The 27,733-nt window shown below is 40.3% G+C and overlaps 2 protein-coding genes and 1 non-coding gene across 3 annotated transcripts; 1 reads left to right on the forward strand and 2 right to left on the reverse strand.

Moving 5' to 3' along the window:
- Positions 1 to 373: 373 nt before the first annotated feature.
- On the reverse strand, positions 374 to 6,098 carry LOC4342343 (amino acid permease 6). The gene is made up of 6 exons (XM_015791957.3): positions 5,886 to 6,098; positions 5,534 to 5,767; positions 5,338 to 5,431; positions 3,621 to 3,835; positions 3,001 to 3,143; positions 374 to 1,378 (listed from the first exon to the last, which is right to left on the reverse strand). Exons 1-6 carry the CDS (start codon positions 6,004 to 6,006, stop codon positions 722 to 724), a joined length of 1,464 nt encoding a protein of 487 aa, XP_015647443.1. The 5' UTR covers positions 6,007 to 6,098; the 3' UTR covers positions 374 to 721.
- Positions 6,099 to 18,375: 12,277 nt separating this feature from the next.
- Positions 18,376 to 18,449, forward strand: TRNAT-AGU (transfer RNA threonine (anticodon AGU)). The gene has a single exon. It is a non-coding gene; the product is annotated as a tRNA-Thr (tRNA).
- Positions 18,450 to 23,895: 5,446 nt separating this feature from the next.
- On the reverse strand, positions 23,896 to 27,655 carry LOC4342345 (leucine-rich repeat receptor-like serine/threonine-protein kinase BAM1). The gene is made up of 2 exons (XM_015789185.3): positions 24,939 to 27,655; positions 23,896 to 24,745 (listed from the first exon to the last, which is right to left on the reverse strand). Exons 1-2 carry the CDS (start codon positions 27,538 to 27,540, stop codon positions 24,276 to 24,278), a joined length of 3,072 nt encoding a protein of 1,023 aa, XP_015644671.1. The 5' UTR covers positions 27,541 to 27,655; the 3' UTR covers positions 23,896 to 24,275.
- Positions 27,656 to 27,733: the final 78 nt, after the last annotated feature.

Raw genomic sequence — 27,733 nt, forward strand, 5'->3', positions numbered from 1 at the left:
AATTATAGTCTTCACCTTACTTTCAAGCATATATATGTCTCATTTTCCACCTTAATCAGGGAAATATAGTCAACTGAAAACTTTTTAACTTTTTGAATCCTTACAGAGGCAGGATTCAACAATGACAGTTGATACTGACAATCATGGCACAATTAATAATAACTGGTACGTCATTTACATGGTCAGACTTTGACACTCATATGGTTGTGACAGTATGACCATTGAGGTTAACTACAATAAACTAGACCACCTGAACAGTAATAATCTTCACCTTACATTCAAGCATATATATGGCGATTTTGTCAACGGAAATCTAGCTGTTAACTTGTTATTGAAGTTCAGACTGATATATCATCCATTTAGGCTACTGAAATTCTGCAACTAAGCTACTACTTTGTTACATTCATGTCAAATTTACCACTTACATGACATCCATTCAGACTGATCATCATCATCATCAGGCTAAATTTACCACTTACATAGTTAATTACATCTGACGAAACACTTGAGCACTCATCTCAAATCAACCTGTCGATCTGAACTCTGAAAGACACGCACGAACACGACTTAATTAACATCTGATTGATTAACTATGTATTATATATATCATTCACGATCTTGATCGATCGATCGATCTCGCTATATATATATATTTGTTCTTCATCGATCGATGGATCATATCATCATCATCATCAGTATTAACAAATAATTATTAATTTGATCATGAGGAGACGCTGAATGGCTTGTAATGTGCGACGGATTTGATGAGGCCCTGGATGGAGCCGGCGGCGGCGAGGAGGGAGACGACGAGGCAGGCGAGGCTGAGCACGTTCATCCACGTCCACGTCGGCGAGAATCGCCGGACCTTGGCCTGAGACATGTACATCTGGACGGGGAAGTAGACGGTGAGCGGCCAGAAGGAGACGGCGCCGATGAGGCCGAGGAAGTCGTTGAAGAAGGGGAACGCCATGGCGGCGACGGCGGTGAGCACGACGTAGGCCGTGCGCCAGACGAGGCGGAGCGCGCTGACGGGGAAGTCGCCGGCGCCGAGCGGCAGCCGGAGCACGCGCTCGCCGTTGACGAAGGCGCTGTCCGGCCACCGCGAGCGCGCCCAGGCCTCGGCGAACTGGTAGATGGGCTGGCAGAAGACCTGGTAGGCGCCGACGAGGTGGACGACGATGCAGACGTTGCCGACGTCGACGAGCCAGAAGGGCTCGTAGAAGCCGAAGCCGGTGAGGAAGTTCCCCGGCGCGCGGTTGCCGAACGCCGCGTAGCCGAGCACGCCGCACAGCATGTAGAACGTCGTCGTCGTCGAGACTCCGATGAACGACGCCTTCTTCATCACCTCGTTCTCCGCCGGGCTCGACCGCAGCGTGTCCTGCACGTTTACGCACACATTTTTGTCATTTCGAGAAATTTTACAGTTCTTGAAAAATTAAAGTACATTGAGATTTAGACTAAAAATTTTGGTATCTCAAAATACATAAAATACATAGTATCAGGAGATATTAAGTTTTATACTTCCCGATATCTTTTTAAGAAAAAGGATAGGAAAGATTTTACGGTTCTTGAAATGAAAAGGTAGTTCGAGATTTAGACTAAAAATTTTGGTATATCAGAATACATAGTATCAGAAGATACCAAGTTTTATACTTCCCGATATTTTTAAGGATAGAAAAAAAATTACAGTACATTAACTCGAGATATCTAAATTTTATAAAATAATAGTATATTTTAATATCTCTAGATACATGCATATTACTTGAAGATACTCACCTATCGGTAACTCACCTATCGGTATCGGATGATAAAATTACCCAATCATGAGATGCTCTCAAAACGCATCAAATTATTTTCTCACTACTTCATACAAATTAGTGTAAAAATTTGTGTTTGATTGCAATATTGACCTAGCTAGGAGAAGTACCACTAGAGTTGCGTTGAGATTTGCGTGAGACGTAAATGTGCAATAAATGCAGTGAAATGTATTGCCTCGAGACTTGTCTCATTTTTGTCATCCATCAAAACGCCAAAGGAAAGGACAGTATTTTGATTGAGGACAAAGACATTTCAAGATTTGAAGCTCATATAGTATTAGAGCAGGTACAATAACAGGCTATAAGCTAGCTATAAACATATTTTAAAGAGATAAAAGAAGAGAGAGAAAAGCAGCGGGCTACAGATCTGTAGCCAGCTGCAGCACGGACTCCAAGACGTAATGTGTGTGACAGGTGGGACCAGGTATTACTAGTATAGCAAGTAATTATTGTATGAATTGGCTATTCCATTGGCTATAGAAAATTTGGAGCTAGTACTATGCTATACCATTAAACTTGCTCTTAGTAATTAGGTTAGGCAGTCATTTTCAGAAATGGTATTAGTAATTAGATTAGGTAGTCATTTTCAGAAATGTTCTTGCATGTGAACTCTGAATTTCTGACTGCCGATTCATGATCTGAAATTTGATGGCCGACAGGTTAAGTATAATAAGGGATATATCGCTATCTACTTGCAAATTTCATGGCAAAACCAGTGGTTTCAATGAAGAACAGAGACTCTATGTTGACCAGTATGACCAAGATTCTGAAAAGGAATATATCTGTATTTTTCAGAGTATTTTTCATGTGCAGGAAACTGCAAAATCTGTCCTCTTGTAGGGTTCACCCATACTGCTATCTTTCAGAAATCTGTCCTCTTTGACAGAGCTCAAAAGATCACGGGCATACGGAACATCCCCAAAATTTTCCTCCTATTTTTTTCTCTCACTTTTCCTAATGTACTATTTCCTCCCTCCTAAAAAGAATTAAATATTAGGGATAAATTTGGACACATAGATTCATCCTTAGAGTTTAATTTTTTTCTTTTAGACGGAGAGAGTACTACATCAATTTACTTTTCTCATTTTATACTTGTCTAAATTTGTTTCACTGAAAAAGATAGCTTATCGCTCATGTTTGTATCAAGAGAAATATAAGCAAAGGTTAATTAAAATTAATTTACCTGAATTTCTATGAGGACATTGGAGTAGGAGTATGCAAAGGCAATGTCACCAAGTGACTGAAAAGTTCTCCAGATTTTCTCACTTGCAGACACATCCACTCCAACAGTCACCCCTGTGAGGGTTGCCTCGGGGTGGGCCCCACCTGCAGAGAACCACATGAATTCAATCATACAAATGCACTGCATCATGGCCCCCCCCCCCCCCCAACATGGATGATACAAACAAAAACCAACATGTCAAGTGTCCCAGGCTATGTATATACATTTTTGCACGCCTCAATTTTGTTTCTGCCCTACCAAAAATGTATATTTATAATATCAGCATCATATCTTCTTTGTTTTGTCCATTTCCCTTGTGAATTAATTGCATGATGTGTACACGGGAACAGAATAGATGAAGTAAATTAAAGACTTGGTCTCCATTTTTGGACCGAGGAGGACTTGGGTCTCTCCTTTGGAAAGTAGCGGTTTTACAAGAATTTTGTCGGATTTTCACAGGAACCAGTTTCAGTTCTATGTGCGGCGAGAACCAGAAAAAAATATTTCTTGCAATCCTAAGAATAAGATAGCCACACAAATTTGTTTTTGTCATCCATATATATCAGATGGTATATATTTACCTGCAATTTTTGCAATGGAGAGGCCAAGGCCAATGGTTGAGTAGGCCAGTGACATGACAGCAGCGACAATGGAGAGCCACCAAATTTTGTGAAAATTCGGCAGCTGCGAGAGGAGGATTTGGATGCCAGCAAATATGATCATGTTGGTCGTGTCAGATGCCAAGCAGGCTGCGTCGTGGCCGTTGCGATGGAACCAGTTGGACCGTTTGATCGCACTGCATATCATCAACAGATTTGTAAATTAACCATATGTTAGTATTCAGAGAAATTCAGAGTAACACTGACGAAAATCATATCAGAAAGAAAAAGGAGTGTACTGAAAATGAAATGAAAGGTAGGAATCAAGGTAAAAGTGTCTGATTTTTTTGTTTATCAATCATTAGTGGTAGTAGTCTAGTAGATGCTTATCACGAATAAGATTCTTCTCCATAGCCATGCCAATATGCAGAGCAGAGCAAGAACCACTCCTTTTTAGCTCGCTGTTTCTTTTTCAGTGGAAAAAGTTTTGGATACTCACTAGAATCTGAATATTTTCCAACTACTTTTGAACTGTCCAGTAATGTTATCTTCCCCAACTTTTTCTCTCCCACTATATACTCTGCTTTTTTTTGCCTTTGTTGGATCCTCAAGAAGACCACCTAACGTACTCAACCTAATTAATTTGACTGTCATAGCAGCCATGCGACATTTCAGAGAATGAATGAATGCTTTAATTACAATTTGCTTTGCTTTTGAGAATTATGAGTAGCCTCTTACCTATGTTGTCCTAATCATACTGTCAAACCTAATTAAACATGGCGACGCATTCACTATGACAACAATTTTTGCAAATGGCCAAAACATATACTACCTCCTAATGTATGACGCCGTTGACTTTTTGTCCAACGTTTGACCATTCATCTTATTCAAAAAATTTATGTAATTATTATTTATTTTATTGTGACTTGATGAATCATCAAATGTTCTTTAAGCATGACATAAATATTTTCATATTTACACAAAACTTTTGAATAAAATGAATGATCAAACGTTGGTCGAAAAGTCAACGACGTTATACATTAAAATACGGAGGGAGTATTTTTTTTTTCTTTTTGAGGTGGTCGGGCCGCGGGCGTGCCGCCTGTAAGTAAAGGCACGTGGAATTATGGAAATGAGATATATATTTGCGCTCCAGAAACTAAATTAAGAAGCTGACGAAAGCTAAACGGAATTTGGGACATGCAAAACATTATCCTACCACCTAGATATATAGTTACAAACAAACAAATTAACAGAGGGGCAGGCTGCATGCAGAGATATATGATGGAGGACATGTACTTGTACACATGCATCATCATGCATGCTTGCACGGCTAATTAAATTGACTGAATTTTCTCATCTACTGCTACTCACTCTACAGTCTACAGCTCTCAGTAGCAGTAACGTGAAGAATGGGTTAGTGAAGTGTCCTAATCAAGGATTAAGCTTACTCCACACTCTACTATGTACGTGCTAGCTCTCTCCATCCTAAAATACAATAACAATAACGCATATAAATTTAAACAGACTCTGCTACTTATACTTTTTAGATAATGGATTATATTAACCCGGCCTCTACACCTCAGAAGGTGTACACAGTCTAAACCACAATCAAGAGTACATAAGTTATACTGATTCATAGCTAAAAGCTTACTGCCCAAATTTACTAGAGTAATTAGTCATAGTAGACAGTAGGTACCCCATGCTGATGGCCGTAGTGATGGTGTAGCCAATGGTGACGCCGACGAGATTGACGTACTGTGCCACCGAGCAGAGCCTGTACTTGGCCACACCTGCACCCACAAAATATCTCCATCTCCATATTAGTAACAAGCTAAGTACAGTAATTATTACAGTATTAATTAGCAGTAATTGTAGTGATTAATTAAATTTACCTAGGTTGGCCCTGACGGCTTGGCCGTAGGTGTAGTTGCGCTTGCCATGGACGGGGTCGGGAGATCGGTAGCAGTCGGCGAGGAGGCTGGAGCAGAACCAGGTTATGACCGAGAACGCCACCAGCACGGCCGGCCCGATCACCCACCCCAGCTGCGCTATCGCCCACGCCAGCGACAGCACGCCGGAGCCGATCACCGCCGTTATTATGTGCGCGCTCGCCGTCACCAGCGTCCCTGCATATATGCATCCAAGTGTTCGTCCGGCCGCCGCCATTGTTATTACCAACCCATTAGCTTGCTTAATTAGCTTAGCTCTAGCTACCTCATCCATGGACACCGGACATACACCCACCTGTGCGCTTCTCGCGGCCGTCGTCGTCGAGGTCGGGGCGGTCGGCGTAGCCGGACTCGGCGAGGTTGAAGGCGGCGGTGGTGGTGGTGGCCACCTTCTCTTGCGGCCTCTCCATCCCCATTTCAATTCCTAGCTTAGCTAGCGGCGGCCACGTACGTACAGGTAGTACAGACTGAGTGCGCGAGGTGGAGGTGGTAATGGGTTAATGGCGATGGGGGAGGAGGAAGAGGAGGAGGAGGCCCTTTTGTAAGCGGAGGGGAGAGGAGAGAGCGTGTGCGGGTTGGGTTTCGCGAGGAGGACGACGACGAGCGGTGGATTTTCTACGCTCAAAAAGGCGATCTGTGCGGCGTTTCTTGTGTCTTTTCTTTGCTTCTTTTTTTTTCTTCTCTCTTCTTGTCTCTTGTCTTGTGCATCTATACCGGGAAAGATAACTAAATCTCTACTATTATAAAAATTGGAGTTGTTTTCGTAGTCCGTCATTCGTGTTTGAGTCGGTTATAAAAATTGAAGATGTTTCCGCGGTTCGTCATCCGTATTTGAGTCGGTTTTAATTTTATGTTTTTGTTTAATCTATATATCTTCTCTATCTCTATCTCTTCTCTACTAATATAAAAATTGAAGATGTTTTTGCCGGTATTTTGGTACATCATCCGTGTATGAGTTAGTTTTTAAGTTCGTTTGTTTTTGGAAATACATATTCATATTTGAGTCGGGTTTTAAGATCGTTCACTTTTGGTAATACAGAAGGAATCATATAAGAAATATGTTTAAAAAAACTCACATGCTAACTTGAGACGATCGGACTCCTAACTACAGCTCATGATTTTCTCTCTCTCTCTCTCTCTCTCTCTCTATATATATATATATATATATATATATATATATATATATATATACATATATATCGAAGCAAACTCCCACAGCGAATAATGTCATCTTACCTAAACCATATAACAATAATAAGATTAAAATAGACTTCACCCGTTGCAACGCACGGGTATTTTTTCTAGTTTAATTAACATTAAATTTCTCATAGAACTACATGTTTAAGGTGGAGTATCACCAAACTATAGATTTAGTAATAAAATTATCACAAAACTACATGTTTAGTGAAAATTTAATCACAAAACTTACATGTTTATAACTCAAATATAACACTAGTGCTAAGCATTTAAACTCCAAAATCTGTAGTGTTGTGGTAACTTTGTTACTAAATTTATAGTTTTGTGATACTCTACCTTAAATCTGTAATTTTGTGGTACATCACCTTAAATATGTAGTTTTGTGATAATTTGATGAAAGTATATATAGTTTTATGAAATTTATTCATTAATGTATTATATACCACTTCATAAACATACAAATTTAAGTTTTACTTCTATAAATTATAAATAAATAATAATAATTATAAATGTGGATGTACGTAAGAAACGAGGGGAACCCCATCTCACTATCACACTAGCTAACTAGAATATAGTGTTACCTATATAGCTGGAATAAGAATGGAATGGGCTAACAATATATACTACGGACTATACCAACAATGAAATGACAGGGGGGAGAAAATTAGAATAAAGTTAATTTTGAGGAGGCATTAATTGACAAGATTGGAGCTTCTCTCTTTTCTTGAAAAATACCTGTTATCTGCCGTCCATTCTTTATGGTCTATCAAGCATCTGAACCAAACAATTATTGGGTTTGCTTTGACGACGCACTGCAAATCATCCCTAGTACATCGACATGTTTCTTCTTCCTCCTCTTCTTTTGTTGCTAGCACTTGCCTCCTGCAGCTGCTACCTAGCTAGCTATGCTCCAGGTCACCTAAGCTAATAACCTTGTCCGATAATACTAGTACATGTTAACAGGATTTCTCTATGTGCATATATATGTAATGGATGCATGATTTTCAAGCAATTCAAGTGTTAACTATTAACATAGGGGGATTGCTAATTGAAATTGCAAGGAATTTCGGTCACCTTTCAACCTAGCAATCCCCTTTGGGCACGATGAAGAAGCTAGTCTGGTCTAGCGGGCCCTAATACCGTTGTTGGCGTCTTCTGGTATTGACGAGGCTACGGGGAGTGGTTGGAATTGGAGATGATGGTATCAGAGGAGATGAGCGCAGGTGTATGTGTTGCAGGAAAGACGCATATGGGGAGGAAAGGGTACTAAGGTTAATGAGTTTGTTATCTAATTAAAAGTGACTGAAATTTGTGGGTGTTTTCAGACTAGTGGTTGTGTGGAATTATGGAACTAATGAGATGTGCATTGGCTATGTGCTTCTCTAAGGCCTCGTTCGATCTCCTGCTTGGGAGGGAGATTTTTGTTGCACGCAGAACGAGAAAGCTCATTAGTACATGATTAATTAATTATTAACTATTATAAATTTTAAAAATAGATTTATTTGTTTTTTAAAACAAATTTTATATATTGACTTTTTAAAAAATACAATTTAACCGTTTGAAAAATGTGCTAACGGAAAACGAGAAAAAAGAAGTTTGGAATTGAAGAATATAACTGGGCCTAACTGCTGAAGAGTTTAAAGTTTATAACAACGATCGACATCCGCATGTACGAACTAGGTGTTGTCTCCTCGTCAACACTCGAGTCTTCTCTTCAGCTGGGGTCACACACTTACATGCAACCATGTGCTAGCTAGCTAGCTACATGATCAGATGATCCAGTGTACACTGTTCTTGCACAATTCTCCCTTCGTTTTCAATTCGCATATATCAGCTTTTGCAAAAAGGGCTAGCTAAGCTAGCGTAATCTCTGCTATTCATTCTGGCTCACGACAGCCACAAGATTGCCCCAAGAGGCTAGCATTTGGTACGACAAACAGTTGACGACAAAAACAAATGTGTTTACACATCGATCAACAACTTAGCTATCGTGCTCCAACTTTATTCGATCGATGTTACCATCGATGAATATATGCATATATAAATTGTAGATAGCGTGCAAGCAATTAATATTTGTGTATAGAGATATCCTCCAACGAATTAACTTAATTATATATATACAACGCAATTAACCAGTGGTAACCAGTAATAATAATATTAGTAGCTACTCCCTCCGTTTTACAATGTAAAACTTTCTAGCATTACCCATATACATATAGAAGTTAATGAATCCAAACACATATATATGTCTAGATTCATTAACATCTAAATGTATGTGAATAATGTTAGAAAGTCTTACATTGTGAAACAAAGGAAGTAGCAATTATAGATCGATCGGCGATCGCACATAGAAAGAGACTTGAGTGTTGGATAATAGTTTGGCTATAGTGTATTGCAGAATGTCAAGAATCGATCGTTTGTTTGTGAAAATGTCAAGAATCTTTCAGTCTTTCACGGGGCTGCACATATATAGACACCAGCATGCTGCCACACGTAAAAAGCGACTCGTGTCTTTGTATCTTGTGCTTTACGACTCCGTGATGTACGTCGTCGTACGTATCTAGCAAAGGTCAAATGTTCACAAATTACTAATTTGAAACATTTCAAACAATTTTTGAGAGGTTATGAAAGCGCTAACAAAACCACTCAAGACAGATACGTGGTGATAGAGCAGTGGGTGGCTGGGTGCATATATACATATATATTCTACTATTATCTATAAAAAATATACATATTCTACTATCTCCTTTCGGAAATATTTTGCCTACATCAAACAAAGAAAAATAAAAGAGTACTTATCAAGATACAAGTCCTAGTATTCACAATTAATTACACACATATATGCTCTCCATATAGTATTACATCAAGGTGATATGATTTTTCTAAGAACATTTCTAGTCTATACATAACTAAGATGTACGCAGTCGAACATATAAAATCATACTAAAAAATGTGTATACCAAATGAGAGTTTCTCGAGCATAACAAGACAATCACTAATATTTCATCTTCTAATCTCAAGTCCTCAATATTCTAGTGGAGACTGGAGAGTACATAAATTCAGTGACTAGTGAGAGTGAGCCAAAACTCCTTTTTGACTCTTGGGGCCCCTGCACGAATTTTTCAAGCTGTGCAAAACAATGGAGAAGGAATCAATATCAATCAATCAAATTATAATCCGCACGGAACGATCACTAAATAAAGAACATTAATCAAGCCGCTCAGGCATGATTGATGGCCTAAATTTAAAGACAAGGGGAAATGCAGATTAAAGGCGAGGAATGAATCATTTCGGCCTGATTATATATTATGCTGCTGCATGCAACTACTAGAACATTGCTGTTCCTAGCTTACATTATTACACAGGTACAGGATGTGACAAGCTTTATTTCGATTTACAGAATATCCGCATACGTATACAGTACACGTAGCAAACACCGCACATTTCTTGTTCTTTGGAAATTGGCTCGTGGGTTCCACTGTATGTTGGGCTATTTGGTTAGTAGAAATAATATGATTTTTTTATTAAAACACTATCAAAACCTCTTATTTGCAGGTACTTTTTAGGGCAACATATTGACTCCAGGGTTAGGCTCAACTACAAAGGCACGATGATGATATCAAGCTAATAAAGTATGCATGTCGTAAACTTGAGTCGACGATTACGCACCTTTACACCAACTTCAGATAGAGATTCTCAGATAGAATTTAGTAATTGTGGGTTCTTTTATCTTGTGTTGGTGTTTACTAGTTTGTGTTTACTTTATGTTATGTTAGTGTGTGCTGAGATTGTTCATGTGTGGACTTTGTAATAATTGAATGTAACTCGTTGAGCAAAGGTCGGAATGTTATTCCATTATCTTAAAAAAAAGACCGAGTTTTTCACCTTGCCCTAGTTCTATATAATTCCAAGCATTTTTTTCCCTAAATTTGTAAAGAATTTGTATGGAGTTAAGATCCTAGACCTAGAGCTTGAGTCCTAGCTAGTCCGCTTAGACCAGTGGTATATTTTTGATCTTACTATATCTTTTGTTAGAATCTTACTATAATTACTAACATTAAGATTGAAAGAAAAATAGATTCACGTATACATATAGCATCCCACTTACGACACCATAGCGGTGGCAACTTTGCAGGCAGTGCCGGATTCTCAACCCCTGGCCGAAACAAAAAAAGTTGCAAGTAAAGATCGTGCTGAGATGCATTATACCCCACCAAGTAATGTACACGTGGACGGCCAGGAAGGCAAGATTCAGATCTCACCGCGGGATGAGATTGAGTGGCTCAGAATGGCTCTCGATCAGTCTCTCAGTTACACCAAGTGGCAGCATGCACTCATCACTGATCGCATCATCAGCTGCAGGAAATTAAATCGAGCAGCTAATGTATAGTGGCCGGGGCAGTGGGCCAGTGGGACCCACCTGTCGGCCTCACGTGTTCAAGAGCGAAAATAAAGTAAAATATGACCATTTGATAGCCACCATGCATATATATATATATATATATTTATATTTAAGAGAAAAAAAGGGAGAAAAGGAGGTTCTAGCTTAGGTTCTTCCACGTTCAAAAATTCATTCCCATGGGTCTGGACGGTTGCCATGGAATGTCCTGCCTTTCTTCACCTAACGAACCAACATATCGTCACTGTTTTTTCCGAAATGATTAATCATGATGCTCCCCACTACCAAGCATGCATGTATCAAGCTCCTATTGACACGAGTAAAGCTCAAGCATAGCCTTCAAATTAATTAAATTGACCTCTAATTAATTAATTTTTGTTCAAACCACACTTACGTAGTTATAGTGATGGAGCCAGCAACAACCGTAAAGCCTAGTCAATGAAGAGCTCCTGGTGATTATTGGTTTGTCGGTTGTTCTATACAATAGTTATTTGGGTAGCTCAGCATGATGTATACTGACGACACTAATTTATTCGTTAATGGCTAGAACAAAACAATTGTATGAAATTGTGAGTATATATATGCATTTATATAAAGTGTTCTTCAAGTACGAAAAGTTCGATTGGAATCTTGTTATGGAGGTCAGGATACATGGAATCACAATCACCTTGATCTGCAAGTGGAGGGTCACTACTCCATGTCTCCACATCGAAGGGACCAATTTGGCTATCTAAGTAGGGTATGCTGCCTTGACAAAGAGTGCATGTGTGTGCCTTTCTTCACAGTTCACAGTTACCATACATTGTGGTCTTGTGGATGAGTTTGGAACCAGATCAATGCTAGCTCATACAGCTTTCTTTAATTTTTATCTTGCATCTCCATCAATGTTTGGAATGAAGCTTCCTCCTATCTAGCTTAAAGCTGTCGCACTACATTGACACATGTCACATGCATGGACACTTTAGTAGATATGTTAGAATGAAGGCATGAGCTAGCTTGTGTGAATGTCAACTTCAATTCTGTTTGTTACTCTCGGTCCATTCTAAATTGTATTTATTTTTAGCATGCATTAAATATTACAATATTAGAATTTAATATTTTAACATAAGCATTTCTTCACCTATGTTCTTGTCTCAACCGATCACTATTATGTCTCATTTTATTTCTCACATACTTTAATTTCTCATGTCCCATCTCAGATCCAATCATAACTATTTATCATCTCGATCTTAATTTCTTCTAAAACTTTTATAAATACTTATATTTTAAAACGAGGGGATTACTATTTGACGCAGGGCTGCGAACAAATTAAATCAAACAAGCATGGACAACTAGGGCTTGAGCCTCATGCCTGACTCCATGATCTCCATTAATTGTAATCTTGAACGATACCGTGCAATTTTTGAGAATATTTAAACTTCCATTAGTTAAACCCTACGCGTGTAGATTTTCTAGCTCTGCCACTATCTCTGAATAATACTACTGTTCATGTGTTGAAAACATGAAATGGATGGGAATAAAGCCGAAAATCCTGGCACAGGAAAGTCTAAAAAGCTAGCTCGATCGATGCAACCAGCAGATGTGCCTGCAGCCATCCATGGTGGATCTATCAATCATGTCTATTGGCCGGCTGGCCTGGATGGAATTTTCTCGGCGCGTGCCGGCCTAGCTTCTTCGTCTAATGGATTAAAGCTACCATTTGGAAGATGAGATAAGAATTTAACTCCCAAAGATTTTGAGAGCAACTTTGTTTTGAGGACAGTGTTGACTCAAAGTCAACGACACAATAGGATCAGCGTATGTACAGTAACGGTCTGTTTGGTTTGAGGAATCAAATAACCATCTAGGATATGGGTCACCTATTATGAGATCATATCTCAAATTTAGTTGAACGTTACATTTGTCATATTTTTTTTACTTGGTACTATATGCTTTTGATGAGTGAAGTCGATCGATGGGCAAACCAATTCCCATTACATGTATATATATAGACCAAACTACACATTTAATTAGAATCAAGTCATCAGTTGACCATCTCAGTACTTAAACCAAACGCCCTAAACCACCCAAAGAGTATATATTTTGCGTGGTTGCTATTGCTGATCGATATATATTTATAATATATTTTGACTGAATTACAGTTTGGGTTATTTTTTATTGCTAAAGTTTCACGTTAGACTATCCTTGAACAAATCATTTCTACTTTGAATTGGGTAATTAAATTTACAATTCACTCATATAACATAGATGGTTAGGGACTTATGGTGTGCGTCTAGATATGAAGAGATTGTCTACATTAGACTACATTGAAAAATTACTGAGATGAAATAAAATATATAATGTATCTATGTGGGTTTTAGTCCAAAAGCCTCAAGCCACCTAGATCCGCTCCTGCCGATGGTAACATTCTCTAACAGTATGACAAGCATTAATCAAAATAAGTGTGTATTTTTAAGTTTTTTAAGCAAACATTAACAATCTCTATAGATCTCTCTATTAATTCAAAGAAATAGCTTGCCTCTATTATCCTTAACTAGGAAGATAGCCCACGCATTCACGCGGGCATGTGTCGTATGCTAAGTTTGAGATATTTATAAGAGCGAAATATTAAACGGAGAACATCTACCACGATTTCTTCATAAATTATTTTCGTCGGCATTAATTGATTTTATAATTTTCTAACCTATTAGTTTTATATTGTATCATATTTAAATAATATCTCAAAGCAATTATTTATAATCTTATTTATCATTTGAAATTAAGTAGACTTATTTTTTAGAAAACATGTCAACTAAAGTAAAAATAAGGTGTTTTTGAAATTGCATATCTATTATCATAGTTCATTAAAGGATTAATTAGGTGGAACATGAAGCTCCACTAAATGTTTGGGTTTATATAGTTTAATATGATTGATGTAGTTTGAGAGGCGATCATATATGAACATTTCATGTAGGGTGGGTGAGAGGCTCCATGCAGCCTAATATGAATACGATAACGACGAAATATAATTGCGCATTAATATTTTAAAAATATCATGTACCATGAATATATTCTTATTTTTTTATTATGTAAGATAGATTTAACGATTATAACTAATAGTTTACTGGTTTAAAAGGCATAGGAGTATTGCAGAAATGTAGTTTAAAAATTATGGTTGTTTTAACATCCAACGTTATTGCGAAGTGAGCGCACCTCAACTGGTTAGGTTTCTTGTGGTGGAACTTGCCCACCTGGATTCATGTCCTAGATTTGACATGGGTATCAGTATTTACGACTAATTATTCTTTCAGTAGGTGACGTACCCATCGACAGCAAGACGTCGTGGTAACTTCTTCAATCTCAAAATGTGCCGGCTCATTCTTTTAGAGGTACTAAAGGGGTAGGGTGCGTGCAGTTTCTGAAAGATTTCCAATATTATTGGTTGTTTCTGTTTTAGTTTTATAGCTAAGAGAGAGGGAAGGGACGCTAAAATCAATTTGATTTTTTCTTAAAAATGTATGGATTAGTGAACAATAGCTAGTCCGTAGTCCGTAGAATATATATAATCCGAAGTAATGAAGTTTTTTAATAATATAGTTAACTTGGTTCTTTAATTTTAAATTTTATAGTAAATAATCTAATTTATCTCTACTTAGGCTACATTCGATCTCATTGGTTGAGCTTATGTAGGGCACACAAAACGATATAGGTCATTAACACATGATTAATTAAGTATTAAATATTACAAACATGAAAATAGTTTTTTTATTAAAAAAATGTATAGAATGTATTTGCACAACATGCACAGTTTAGTAGTTGAGAGAGCATGCTCAAGATAAATAAGGGAGCCAATCTGATAAGCACATTACAACTCAACCTTAAATTTGTTACTTATGTACTTAAAAGCGTAGATTGAGCCATTAACGACTAAAATTCTGACCGTGTTTAGCGAGAAAAACATGCGACATATTTTTAGAAAATACATTTTTTATTTGTGTTTTCAACAATGTCCTGAGTAATATTTTAATTACTCATTATTTCATCTTGAACTATCAATACAGGCTTATTGATGAAAATAAATTCTATCTATACTCAACAATAATAGTGTGAAATGATACATTTATTTGTTATTTTATATTATATTATAGATCTACTTTTGGCTGTGTATGTTTGTGAAATAATATATTTTTCTTATACTACCACCTTCACCAAATATATGACGTTGGTCATCAATATATAAAAAAAATAAAAATACAAAGGAGGCATAACAGAAAATCCAGATTAAAGAGCGTTGTTTCTTTCGGTAGTTTCACTAAATATTTAACGTTGGCCGTCATAAAAAAATACAGCGGAAGTGAAAATCTAAGTTTAAAAAAAGCGATATATTTTTTTAAATTTCCAGTAGTACGTACGTATACAGTATTTTTTTGCCGTATATAGTTTCTTCTTTTCTCAGTGATGGTTGTTAATTTGTAGAGTAAGTACGTATGCCTTCTCAACCTTTTCTGGTCAATTTTTTATGGAAAGTGTTACTCGGTAAATTAGGAGGGATAGATTACTATTTATAATAGATCTAATCCAATGGTGTAAACTAATGGGTCCACCAACTTAAATGAAAATCGAGGGCTAGATTTTTTTCTTTCTTCTCAGAATTTTTAAGTTTTTTCTATTTTATTATAGCGTCATGTAGCAGCTTGAGAGCGTTTTTAGAGCACAATGTGGCAGCATGAGAGCGTTTGTAGGAAGTTTAATGGACTTTTAGTATATAATAGATAGAAGATAGATAGATAGATAGATGTACATAGACAATGTACTCCCTCCATTTTATATTATAAGTTATTTTAACTTTTTTTCTTAAGCAAAATTATTTAAATCCGATCAAGTCTATAGAAAAATATATTAATATTTTCAATACAAAACAAACATATTATCAAAATATATTTAATTTTAAATTTAATAAAATTAATTTGGTGTTGCAGATGTTGCTATTTTTTTATAAACCTGATCAAATCTAAAGAATTTTGATTAAGAAAAAAGTCAAATAACTTATAATATAATACAGAGGGAGTATGTCTACTGCGTAGCCTACCACACATGCCCTAGTTGCACAAAATATGATTTTTGCCTATATATGACGATCTATGTGCCATCATATATTCTATTACTCAATCAATCAAAGTAGTGAGCCCATCAAAGTATATAAAGTTTATATATTGGGAATATTATTTTCCTATTATGATACAAGACAATGTGGCTCTCACGTGTAACCGCTATAGTTTCTGCCTCTCCGACACCCTAAAAGCTTTTACACTATTTATACCTCGTAACTAATGCTCTTGGTTCCGCCACTGATAGTGCATGCAGTAGTGATTCTACTCAGCTTGAATGAGAACATACATGGCATCTCGATATATCTCATCAACCATATATATGTGGTAGCAATGCAAATTGGATCGAATAAACCGATCCATACCTAACTCGATCTGTTATTTTTGACGTGTGGGCCCTGTCATCGTACACATTCCCTGCACGTACACTTCTTCGGCCGTGTGCATCCCGATCAATGTCGACGACGATCGGAATCCTGACGTCACATATATAGCACCTCTGTTTTTTAATTGATAACGTTATTGACTTTTTGTCACATGTTCGATCATTCGTATTATTAAAAAAACATTATTCTAATTTATCTTGTTATGACTTGTGAGTAGTTTTATCACTTAAAGTACTTTAAGCGTGATTTATATCTTATACGTTTGCATAATTTTTTTAATACGACGAATGGTTAGACATATGTTTAAAAGTTAACGGTGTACATCATCATTTAAAAACCGAAGTATGTACCTAGAAACCTTATCGTTGACAGTGAATTAGTGCGCGTATATCACATGAGATCGATTGCCAGACCGATCAATGCAAAGGTAACTAATACCTTTTGACACCAGAATATTAATGTGATGGATCTGGATCAATTTCAGGGCCAGAAATCGCCTGAAGGAGCTAGGGAGACAGCAGAATATATGATGAATCCTGCAGTGACTGGCCTGCAGAGAACGTAACTGAAGAAGTGGATGCACTGGTCCATGCATCGAGATCGATCGATCAGTGTCGACACAGGCAGCTGCTGCAATGCATGGGCCAGATAGATAGCACTTCGGGTTTGTCAATTTGGCTCATCAGACATTCGATCGAACAGGTCAAATTTGCATCCATATATGGTACCCTGTAGGTATACTGGCCCTTGGCACCGTCTAGAAGCCAGGGCATACATGCGTATCGCGATCCATGTGTACATGTGTATCGCGATCATTGTATATACTTCATTCGTCCCAAAACTGAAAACTGTTGATTCCTAAGTTTAAAATTTGTCGTAATATTAAATAAGTTGATTTATACTCTTTTATTCTCTTTGTCCTATAAAAACTTGATTTCTAGTTTCAAATTTGCACTAGGGCATATTCGGGGGAGTTCAGATTCAAGTTACATAGATGCAGAATTATCTGGGATTCACACAAGCTGTTTCTCAGAATCTAAGGCCCTATTTGAAGAAGTACTTTCTGGCCGCCGTAGCTTCTTACATAATCTCCACTTCCTCCAAATAGTCCAGATTCTGAGAATTTGTAGCTATAGAATCTTAAAATAAACTAAAATCCAACTAAGGCCTAGTTTTGTTCTCAACTTTTTCTTCAAACTTCCAACTTTTCCATCACATCAGAACTTTCCTACACACATAAACTTTCAACTTTTCCGTCACATCGTTTCAATTTCAATCAATCTTCTAATTTTGACGTAAACTAAACACACTATGCTTATTATAATTTTAAGCTCTCCCAGACATGCCAAACTCTCCTACATAGGCAAAAAAAAAACTTTACTTTTAGGAGAGTTACATTAATTAGTAATAGTACAAATATTTGATTTTGGGATAAAGAAAGAACGACGAGTAATTAACAGGTGGAAAAATTAATTTCGGACTTAGGGGAGTATGCATACTGCTACTGATTAATCTGATCCCGGCCGGTGGCTTACTAAACTATCGGATCACATGCATCGCATCAGCCATCAGGTGATAACATTCGTCTCCGCAGCTTAAAATGCACAGAGGTCGAGGCGCCGCCCTGCACTCACCGACCGTCAGATCGACCATCTTAGTACGCATGAATGGAAAGATTACATGTTAATAAGGTTGATATAAACAATTCACCAGTTAGCTTTCGTAGCTCAGTTGGTTAGAGCACCCGTTTAGTAAGCGGGAGGTCTTGAGTTCGACTCTCAACGAAAGCATTTTTTTTTCTCTTCTATTTTTGTTCATTTTGTCCCTCACAGCACTTGTCTTCACGTGTCAGATTTCACCAACTATCAAAATGTGCATGGTTGAGTGTATTCCAAACTCATCTTCTTTTTTTTTTTTTTGGTTTCATTTTGTCCCTCACAACAGTTAGTCTTTTCACATCAGATTTCACCAATTATTCAAACTCTGCATGGTTGAGTGTAATCTCAAACTCATTTGTTTCCATGTCACTGATGACACATAATCGCACAACAAAATTATGCATCCGATGTGATTAAAAAAAAATTGAGCCCATCCACCGTGCAAATAAAGATCTAACCACTTCAAATTGGACTTGTCCATGCTGTGTCCAAATGGCAACAATTACTGCATGCCACTGAATTTCCCAGAGCATGAAATGGTTGCAATCAGTAAAACGTTAGTGGAATTAGATACCCATGTCGCATCGAATCTTAAAGCAGTCTGAATGTTGGACAAGTCCTCAATCTGGCCTGCAGAACAGATGCATGCTCATGAATCATCTCACATCAGGATGACAGGATCAGTTGCAATTTGCCAGTTCAGCTCCAACAAACCGAGGTTGGTGATCCGGGAAAAAGTTTAATGAAAAGTTGTTAATGTCCAATGCTGCATTTTGAAGGCAGACAGATGGGAACATGTGTGAGTTGGCTCTGTAATTATTTCAGGTGTTGTTTGTAGTAAACTAGTATTGTTCTTGCTTTGCTGCTAGCTAATCTCTTTTTGACCATGGTGCATATTGATCCATCTGGTTTTGACCATGTGCTTATATATTTCACCTCAGATCAGCTCAATTAGTGGTGTTGCCTTTTGAATATAGATTGACTAACCTTGTAGTCAAATATTAGTGGAATTGGATCTTGTCAATCTGAAATGTGTGGAGATGAAAGCGCGAAATCGGTGTCTGTTCATACAATACAGGCTGCACATACTTTGGTCAGGGCTAAATGATCGGTTTTAGAATATAAAGGAAGAACAGCAACTGTTCTTTTCGCGATCGGTTTTTTTTTTTTTTTTTGAAACTGAGTTGACTACTGAGGAAGAACAATGAAACTTGATAATTCCTACTTCCTAGTTTTCCAAAGAGGTGGGAAACCTGTTGAAGATGACAAAAGGTGGTCACCTAAGAGGTGATCATTTTTTTCATGGTTTATCTGGTTTCTTGATTAGTTACTATACAATATCGTGTACATATTCTTTCCGGTTTCAAGCTCTTCACTTTGATACATTTTGCAGGTTTAATTTGTTGCTTTTTATCCTTTGACAATTCTGTATGAGCTTATGTTCTTTGCTATTGCATTTGCATGACTTGGATTATGTCTATGTTAATGGGCCCAAATTATGCCATGGAAGTAGCACAAGTACCATGATTCTGAAGGCCCATCACTGCAAGTCACTGGGCCTCTGCTATGAACATGCTATTCCTGAATCTTGTGAACCTTCAACAGTTTTGGGTCTCAAATGCACCTCTACAGAGATCAAATTTTTATTTTAAACACACAAGAGATCAAAGTATGAAAGTAACAATTTTAACAGTGTACCGTTTGGAGCATCTTGAAACTTACCAAAAAAAAGTAAGGTGTTAATTGATCAATTCCAAGTTGTCAGAAACACACCTGAACTTGCATGTGCTTCCCATGGTGCCAGGCTTGTATGAGCTACTGAACCGAATTCAATCAAGTTTGGGTGGTCCATCTTAGCATGGATTCAATGTATTCCAGAGCACACTAATTAACACCATTGGCTCTGCAAGAATTCTCTGATCATGAATTCTAACATGTTGACTTGCATTTAGTTTTCTTCCTGTGCCATTCCCATTTCTGAAGGTTGAGTACAGACATGTTTGCTCTGAATTCACTGCATTCAAGAAGAATCCAAAGCTTGAGTCTTTGGACAAGTCATTGAGATTTGTTGGTTAAGTCAGTGCAGGGAAGTACAAATTAAACCATTTTCAGCAACCAAACATCATTTCATTAGAGAGAAACAGTATTGTTCAGATCATCTACTGTAACTGAGATGATGCTTACTATACATGTGTCACTAAACATTTTCAGAGTCCTACTTTGACTATGCACGCAGTAAACTTCAGTGCAGAAACAGCTGAGGTGAGTTGATTACTGCCTCCAAAAAGCACCACAGGGTGGTCTGCAGACAATAGTACCTGCAGAAATTCAGATCTTTTCTCTATGTCTTCTAGTTTAACCTGCATTTCTAGTCATTTCTATCCAGTTAAATGATGAAACCATGTAATAATTAGGGTTGGTCGATCGTGTGTATCTGATGAATCGATTGATTCCACTAAGATCTGTCTCTTGTTCTCTGAAACAATGGCACGTCAGTCTTCACTCTTCAGTCTTTCACCCACAAATTTTATAGATTTTTGTAAGGCAAAAAAGCTTTTTTTAAAAAATAACCCGGCTTTAAGACTATAGTTGGATTGCTATTATTGCAGATTAATGTTGGCCCTTCTAGATGAAAATTCTTTGCCCACAAATTAAAATTAGATTTTACTGAAAAGTGAAAGTAAAAAAAAAAACAATTTCTTTGATTTGTGTTATTAGACTGAAGTTACAGGTATGCAAATGTCATTGCTGAAAACACTGGTAAGATCAGAACATACAGTTATACTTATACTACACAACATTTGTGTGAGCCACCTACTAGATGCTAGAAGTAAAATAGTTTACCTCTCCTCTCTCTTTTTTTTTCTTCTGAGCATGCAGCAAGTCATGCATGCAAGAACTGCACCTAGGAGCTTGTGAGAAAAAGCATTCTTCAGTTTCTTTCAGAAAAACATGATTCAGAGCCGTAACTGTAAGCCTGTAACAACTGTTTCTATCCTCTCATCATCCATCTGAAGAGCAGAAGAGAAGAGGAAGAAGAAAACAACAGTGTGACAGTATGACAATATAGGATCAAGCTGCTACATGTAATTAATCTGTAGTACTATATATGGTCCCCCATTATTCATAAAAAAAATTTCTAATGTGCAGCATCCACTGCACAAAAATAAAAAAAAACACAAACTTCAGTTCTGGACCACCAAAAAGCCTCCTTTTTTTCCCCACAAAACACTGTGGATGGATTACAGAAGCAGTCAGTCCAAAACACATTCAAGAACAAACAAATCATTTAAACTGATCTGAAGTAGTAGTTCTGAATCTAACAAATGTATTGCTGGAGCTTGGACAGCACAAAAGCATCAGAAACTAGTAGTAGTGTCAAGTTTCTAATGTTGACTGATCAGAATTAAGTAGATTGGTCAGTGTGACCAACTTATACTCAGCTTGCTCTGAACTTTCTGATGATAGCTGTTGCCAAACGGCAGTGCATAAGCAATCGAAGATCTGTGGGTGCGTGTGCGGTGAGCCATGATCTTATCTTGAAATCGATCTTGGCCTGGCTGGCTGAATCAAGAATTGCTCCAAAAGACATGAAAACTGCTAATAATGTAATTCGAGTACTTGCAGTGATCATCGATGCATGCATGCTCATCTGTAAAGTGTACATATGGCAGTTGGTGCAATGGCTTTTCAGTGGTTTAATTCATGGACTCCCTTCAAGGAGGCAGCCTCCTTTGCTCTCAATCAATGTGAAAAGAGGATAGTGGAGGATAATACTCTTATGTTTTAACTACTCCCTCCGTCTCAAAATATAATAATTTCTAAAAGTTTTAGCAGAAATTAAGAGATTAAGGTGAAATTAAATCATAGATTGTTGTGATTGGTTGATGCGAAGAAGTATGCAGAGAAATTAAATAGGAGATGGTAGTAATTGGTCGAGATGAGGGAGTAGGTGAAGAAGTTACTATATTTTGTGATAAATTTTGAATGATAGAAGTCGCTATATTTTAAGCGGTGTAGAAAGGTAGTGTGAGATACTGCAAATTATTAGGGTATTAGAGAATATCACAAATTAAAGCTAAATACTATTGGACCTTCATGTGCCTCTTTAAGAACCATAAAATTGCTCTTTTTAACTATGGTAGAAGTAAATAGTGACCAAGATAGGCTTTTTTGGAGATCACAACATTAGGTTTAGGCTTGTTGGTTAGATTTCTTGTCACCTTTGCAGTAGGAGTGCCATGTTCTCTTCATAGGACGACAAGAACATCAAGTTGGAAAGGACTATGATAATTGTGAAATTGCAGATGCTCAGGAACCCACTTAAGAAGAGGACCCTCAAGTTGGTGTGCATATATGTGTCTGAATGATTGAGTGATGGATAAGATTAGAGCAGTTGTACGGGGCTAAACACACATGGTGTTGCTTCCTTGCGATTGTGACCGGGGAGATCTGATGCTGATGACATCATGAAAATTTTCCCAATTTGCATCCCAAAATTTTCCAAACGAATGGTTGCCAAAAAGAAAAAAAAGAAAAACTGAATTCATCTTGTTCTTTAGCACTGATGTTTTACTGAAGAATTTACCACAAACTCAATATTTTTTCTGCTAAGAAATAACTAGAATGTAGATAGTTCAAGGATGTGTTTATGGACCTTATGGTCAGGGAGGCAAATGTCAAATGTGCAATTAGTTAGTAGGGTTTAGGTAGAGTTGCAGTTGGAGCCTCCCAGGCTTCTCTGAAGAAAACAGCAGAGTTGCTGGTCCAGCATGAAAAGTCAATGACATGTGGGGCCCACTTTGGAGTGAGAGAAGGCTGGCATCAGCCACCATGCTATCATGGATCTTACCTCATGCACATCCTTCCAGCTCACACATTTTGACCTCTTTACAGAGATAGTAGTATTGGGCATCTGAAAGTACTCCTAAGTTTTATCAAGTCAAGATGCTGAGTGTGCTACTCTGATGAATCCTCTCTCGCTTTCACTTCACTTTAAAGTTTTGCTCCCATACTGCTGACCTGATCCTGACCTGCAACTCTGCAACCACAGGTTGGTAGTTAGTTGTTGTTATTGTTAACTGAACAAAATACACCTGTTTGATGTTGTAAAGTTTCACTCTGAATCTTGCCCAAATCCTTTTGCAAAGCCTTCATTATGCTGATCATTGCTATTGGAGATTTGGAGTGATTTGAATTAGTATAGCCAGCCTGCAGTAGTAAACTGCATTCGAAATATGATGAACCATTAAAAGATGAGTAACATGCAGTAATGTATTCGGTAAAAGAAGAAAGAATGGTGAATGAGTATAGTAGCATAATCTTCAGTAAATTAAGCTAAGCAAGCAAAGCTTAAGGACGAAAGCATTAATATCACCCAGGGTACATTTCAACAGTCGAGGAGAAGCATCTTATACAGTGGAGAAAGGGATGATATGCATTAACTGGCCAAATCTGAATGAGTGGTTCTTGTTCACCAGATGTGAAAGTACATTTGTTCTTTGCCTTCAGACTTGAGGTTTTTGAGTACAACTCTTGAATGCAACACCTGCTCACTTCAGCAGTTTACACTCTCAAGTACAGATAACAGAACACCTTGATAATCATGATTCCACAGTTAAAAGGTTATGCTGTCACATTGGATGGAGATAGCATTTGACATTTTGGGGCTCAGATTGAAAGAAAAAAAAAAGAAGCTAAAATGGATTCAGATAACTAAGCTCTTAACTTCCTACAAAGTTTCTTGATTGTAGCAGGAAACTGGAGGTTAAGAAGCTTATATTTACAACACAAATACCTAAGATACCAAAGATACATGCCACACAAGAAATTCAGTGGCCTACAATTTCCACACCCTAAATGCGAAGGCCTACATACCACACACCCTAAGCATTCCAGATTAGAAACCCAAACTTCACCAAATCAAACTGAACTGTAACAATTTAGTTCAGCATTTCTTCATATGCTGATGAGATCAGGTGGCGGTGAAGATGGTGAGTTTAGCTGCTGCTGCTGCTGCTCTTTGGCTTCATTGGCCTCTGCAGATTCAGCTGGCACTACAAGATCAAACACAGCACCTTCACCACTAGGAGGCTCCTCTCCTTGCTTCGATGTCGGCTTGGGAAGCTCACTGAGGATCTGCACCACCTCCCTCATTGTCGGTCGCTGCACGCTCTGCTCCTCGACGCAAAGCAATGCGACGTAGAAGACGTGCATGACCTCGTGGACCGGCACAGTTGAGAGCCTAGGGTCCAAGATCTTGATCACATGTTCCTTGTTCGAGTCCGTCATCGTCTTGACCCACTGAACGATGTCGACGCCATCCCCAAACTCCCCTACCGGCTTCTTTCCGGTGATCAGCTCAAGGAGCACAACACCGAAGCTGTAGACATCGCTCTTCTCATCGACCTTGAGCGTATATGCATACTCTGTAAATCCACAATCACAACACAGTGCATGATTAGCCAACTTGAAGACATCAATTCTCTTCTAGAATAGCAAGACAATTCTTAACAAGTTAAAACAAGACTACAACAGAAACACAATAGTGGTATATCAAAATCAAGCGAATTTAAACCATATACGAAGGCAGCACAAATGAACCAAAGATCAATCTTTTACCTGGAGCAATATAACCATAAGAGCCAGCAATTGCAGACATGCACTCTGATGTGCCAGAGTCCTGCAAGAACTTGGCAAGCCCGAAGTCAGCAACATGCGCTTCGAAATCGGAGTCAAGGAGAATGTTGTTCGACTTGACATCGCGGTGCAATATCGGCGGTGAGCAATCATGGTGCAGGTAGCAGAGCCCCTTGGCAGCCTCAACAGCAACCTTGTACCTTGTGTCCCAATGCAGGTGGCCACCCTTCTTGCCATGGAGTAGCTCCCCAAGGCTGCCATTGGGCATATACTCGTAAACGAGTAGGTTCGTCTCATTGTTCGAGCAGAAGCCGAGCAACCTCACAATGTAGCGGTGCCGGATCCTCCCGAGCGTCTGAATCTCTGCGGAGAACCCGTGATCATGGGAGGAACCACGGCTCATGGCGGGAAGCCGCTTCACCGCGACATGTTCACCATCCGGCATTGTCCCCTTGTACACAGTCCCAGCTCCACCTTTGCCAATGATGTTCTCCTCCTTGAGACTATCAAGCACATCGTCGCAGGTGAATTCGAGGCGCTGGAATGCGGTGAGCTTCCAAGCACGCGCCTCACTCGCCTTCTTCAGTGATCGGGCCTTCAAGATCGCCATGGCAGCAAATGCAATTGAAAGGGCAAGCAATCCTAGCACAATCAGCAGCTTGAAGCTATTGGAGAGTCCACCATGGCTGCGGCCGCCATGGTCAGTGCCGGGAGCACCGGGATGGCATGGCCCGAGGTACGGCCCGCACAATCCCGGGTTGCCGACGAAGGATGTGGCATTGAAGTAGCTGAATTGCCCTGTGGCCGGCACGAGCCCGGACAGGTTGTTGTACGAGAAATCCACGGCGGTGAGGCTTTGCATTGCGGCAATGGTGGCCGGAATCTCGCCGTCGAGCTGGTTCCTTGACAGGTTCAGATAGTTCAGTATCCGCATCCCAGAGATGGCCGGCGGTATCTCACCGGAGAGGTTGTTCCTACTGAGGTCAAGGTAGGTGAGCAGCCGGCATTTCCCAATCTCCGGCGGCACGCCGCCGTCGAACGAATTGCCACTGAGGTCAGCCTTGGACAGCTGCTGCAGCCGGCCAATCTCCGGCGGGATTTCGCCGGTGAACGCGTTCTGATCAAGGAGCAATTTCTGAACACCGGAGAAGCTCCCGATGAACGCCGGCAATGCTCCGGTGAGCTGGTTGTTGGAGAGGCTAATCTGGCCAAGATTCGGCGCGCCGGTGCCGGACACCGCCGGGAAGCCGCCGGAGATGAGATTATCCTGGAGCTCCACCTGAGTCAGGTTCGGGAGCTCGAAGAGACCCTCGGGGATGGAGCCATTGAGGTAGTTGTCGCCGAGGCGGACGCGGGTGAGCGACGTGCACTTGCCGAGGGAGGCGGGGATGGCGCCGAAGAGCGAGTTGCCGAGCGCGATGAGCGTCTCCAGCTTGCCGCCGGCGCAGAGGTCCGGCGGCAGCGTGCCGGTGAGGCGGTTCGACGAGAGGTCGAGCAGCTGGAACCTCCCGTTGCGGCCCAGCCGGCGAGGGATCCCGCCGGTGAAGTTGTTCTCCCATAGCTGCAGCACCTCGAGGCTGGGCAGGTCGCCGACGAACTCCGGGATGTCGCCTCGCAGCTTGTTCCGGAACAGGTTGAGCAGGGTGAGGTTCTTGAGGTCGGCGAACGTCGCCGGGATCTCGCCGGCGAGCGCGTTGTTGGACAGGTCGAGCGAGCTGAGGCTCGCGAGCTTGCCGAGCTCGCGCGGGATGCCGCCGGCGAGGCCGTTCACCTGCAGGAACAGCGTGTCCAGGTTCGCGAGGTTGCCCAACTCCGGTGGGATCTCGCCGGAGAGGCCGCAGTTGGCGGCGTCGAGGCGGACGAGGTCGGTCATGTTGCCGAGCTCGGGTGGTATCCCACCGGAGTAGCTGTTGAAGTAGCCGATGTAGAGCTCCCTGAGGCTCGTCAGGTTGCCTAGCTCCGGTGGTATCTTCCCGGAGAGCTCGTTGCCGGAGACGGCGAGGTACTGGAGCCTCCCCCACCGGCCGTACTCGGGCGGGATCCCGCCGGAGAAAAAGTTGCCGCCGAGGTGGAGGTGGCGGAGCTGCGCCATGGACACCACCTCGAGCGGGAGCGCGCCGGTGAGGTTGTTGTTGTAGAGGTCGAGCACCCGGAGCGCGCGGAGCCGCGACAGCTGCGGCGGGAAGGTGCCATTGAGGCCGTTGTTGGAGAGGTTGAGGTGGGTGAGGAACGGCGCGAGGCGGGACAGCGCCGCCGGAATGGGCCCCGACAGCGCGTTCGCGGCGAGGTCGAGGCGCGCCAGGTGCTGCAGCCCCGACAGCGCGGCGCCGGGCAAGCCGCCGGTGAGGTTGCGCCCGGACACGTCGAGCCCCACCACCGCACCCCGCGCGTTGCACGCCACGCCCGACCACGCGCACGGGCTCGAGGTGGTGTTCGTCGTCCACGACGCGAGCGCGCCCGTCGGGTCGTCGAGCGCCGCCTTCACCGCGAGGAGCGCGTCGGCTTCGCCACCGGCCGCCGCCGTCGCCGCCGCCGCCACGGCGGCGAGGAGGACGACGGCGAGGTGGTGGTAGTGGAGGCGCATTGCGCGGCGCGGCGTGGCGTGGCGCGGCGAGTGGAGACAAGAGAGTGTGAGGAGAGTGAGGAGGCAAAGGTGAGAGCTTTTTGGCAATGGAGTCGTCTCCTCTCCTCTCCTGCTGGCTGCTACTGCTATAAAAAAAACACATGTGATTATTTTATTTTATTTTTATTTTTATTTTTGCTAGGAAAAAGAAACA

This window comes from Oryza sativa, chromosome 7 (assembly GCF_034140825.1).
Source record: "Oryza sativa Japonica Group chromosome 7, ASM3414082v1".
Taxonomy (NCBI): Eukaryota; Viridiplantae; Streptophyta; class Magnoliopsida; order Poales; family Poaceae; genus Oryza; species Oryza sativa.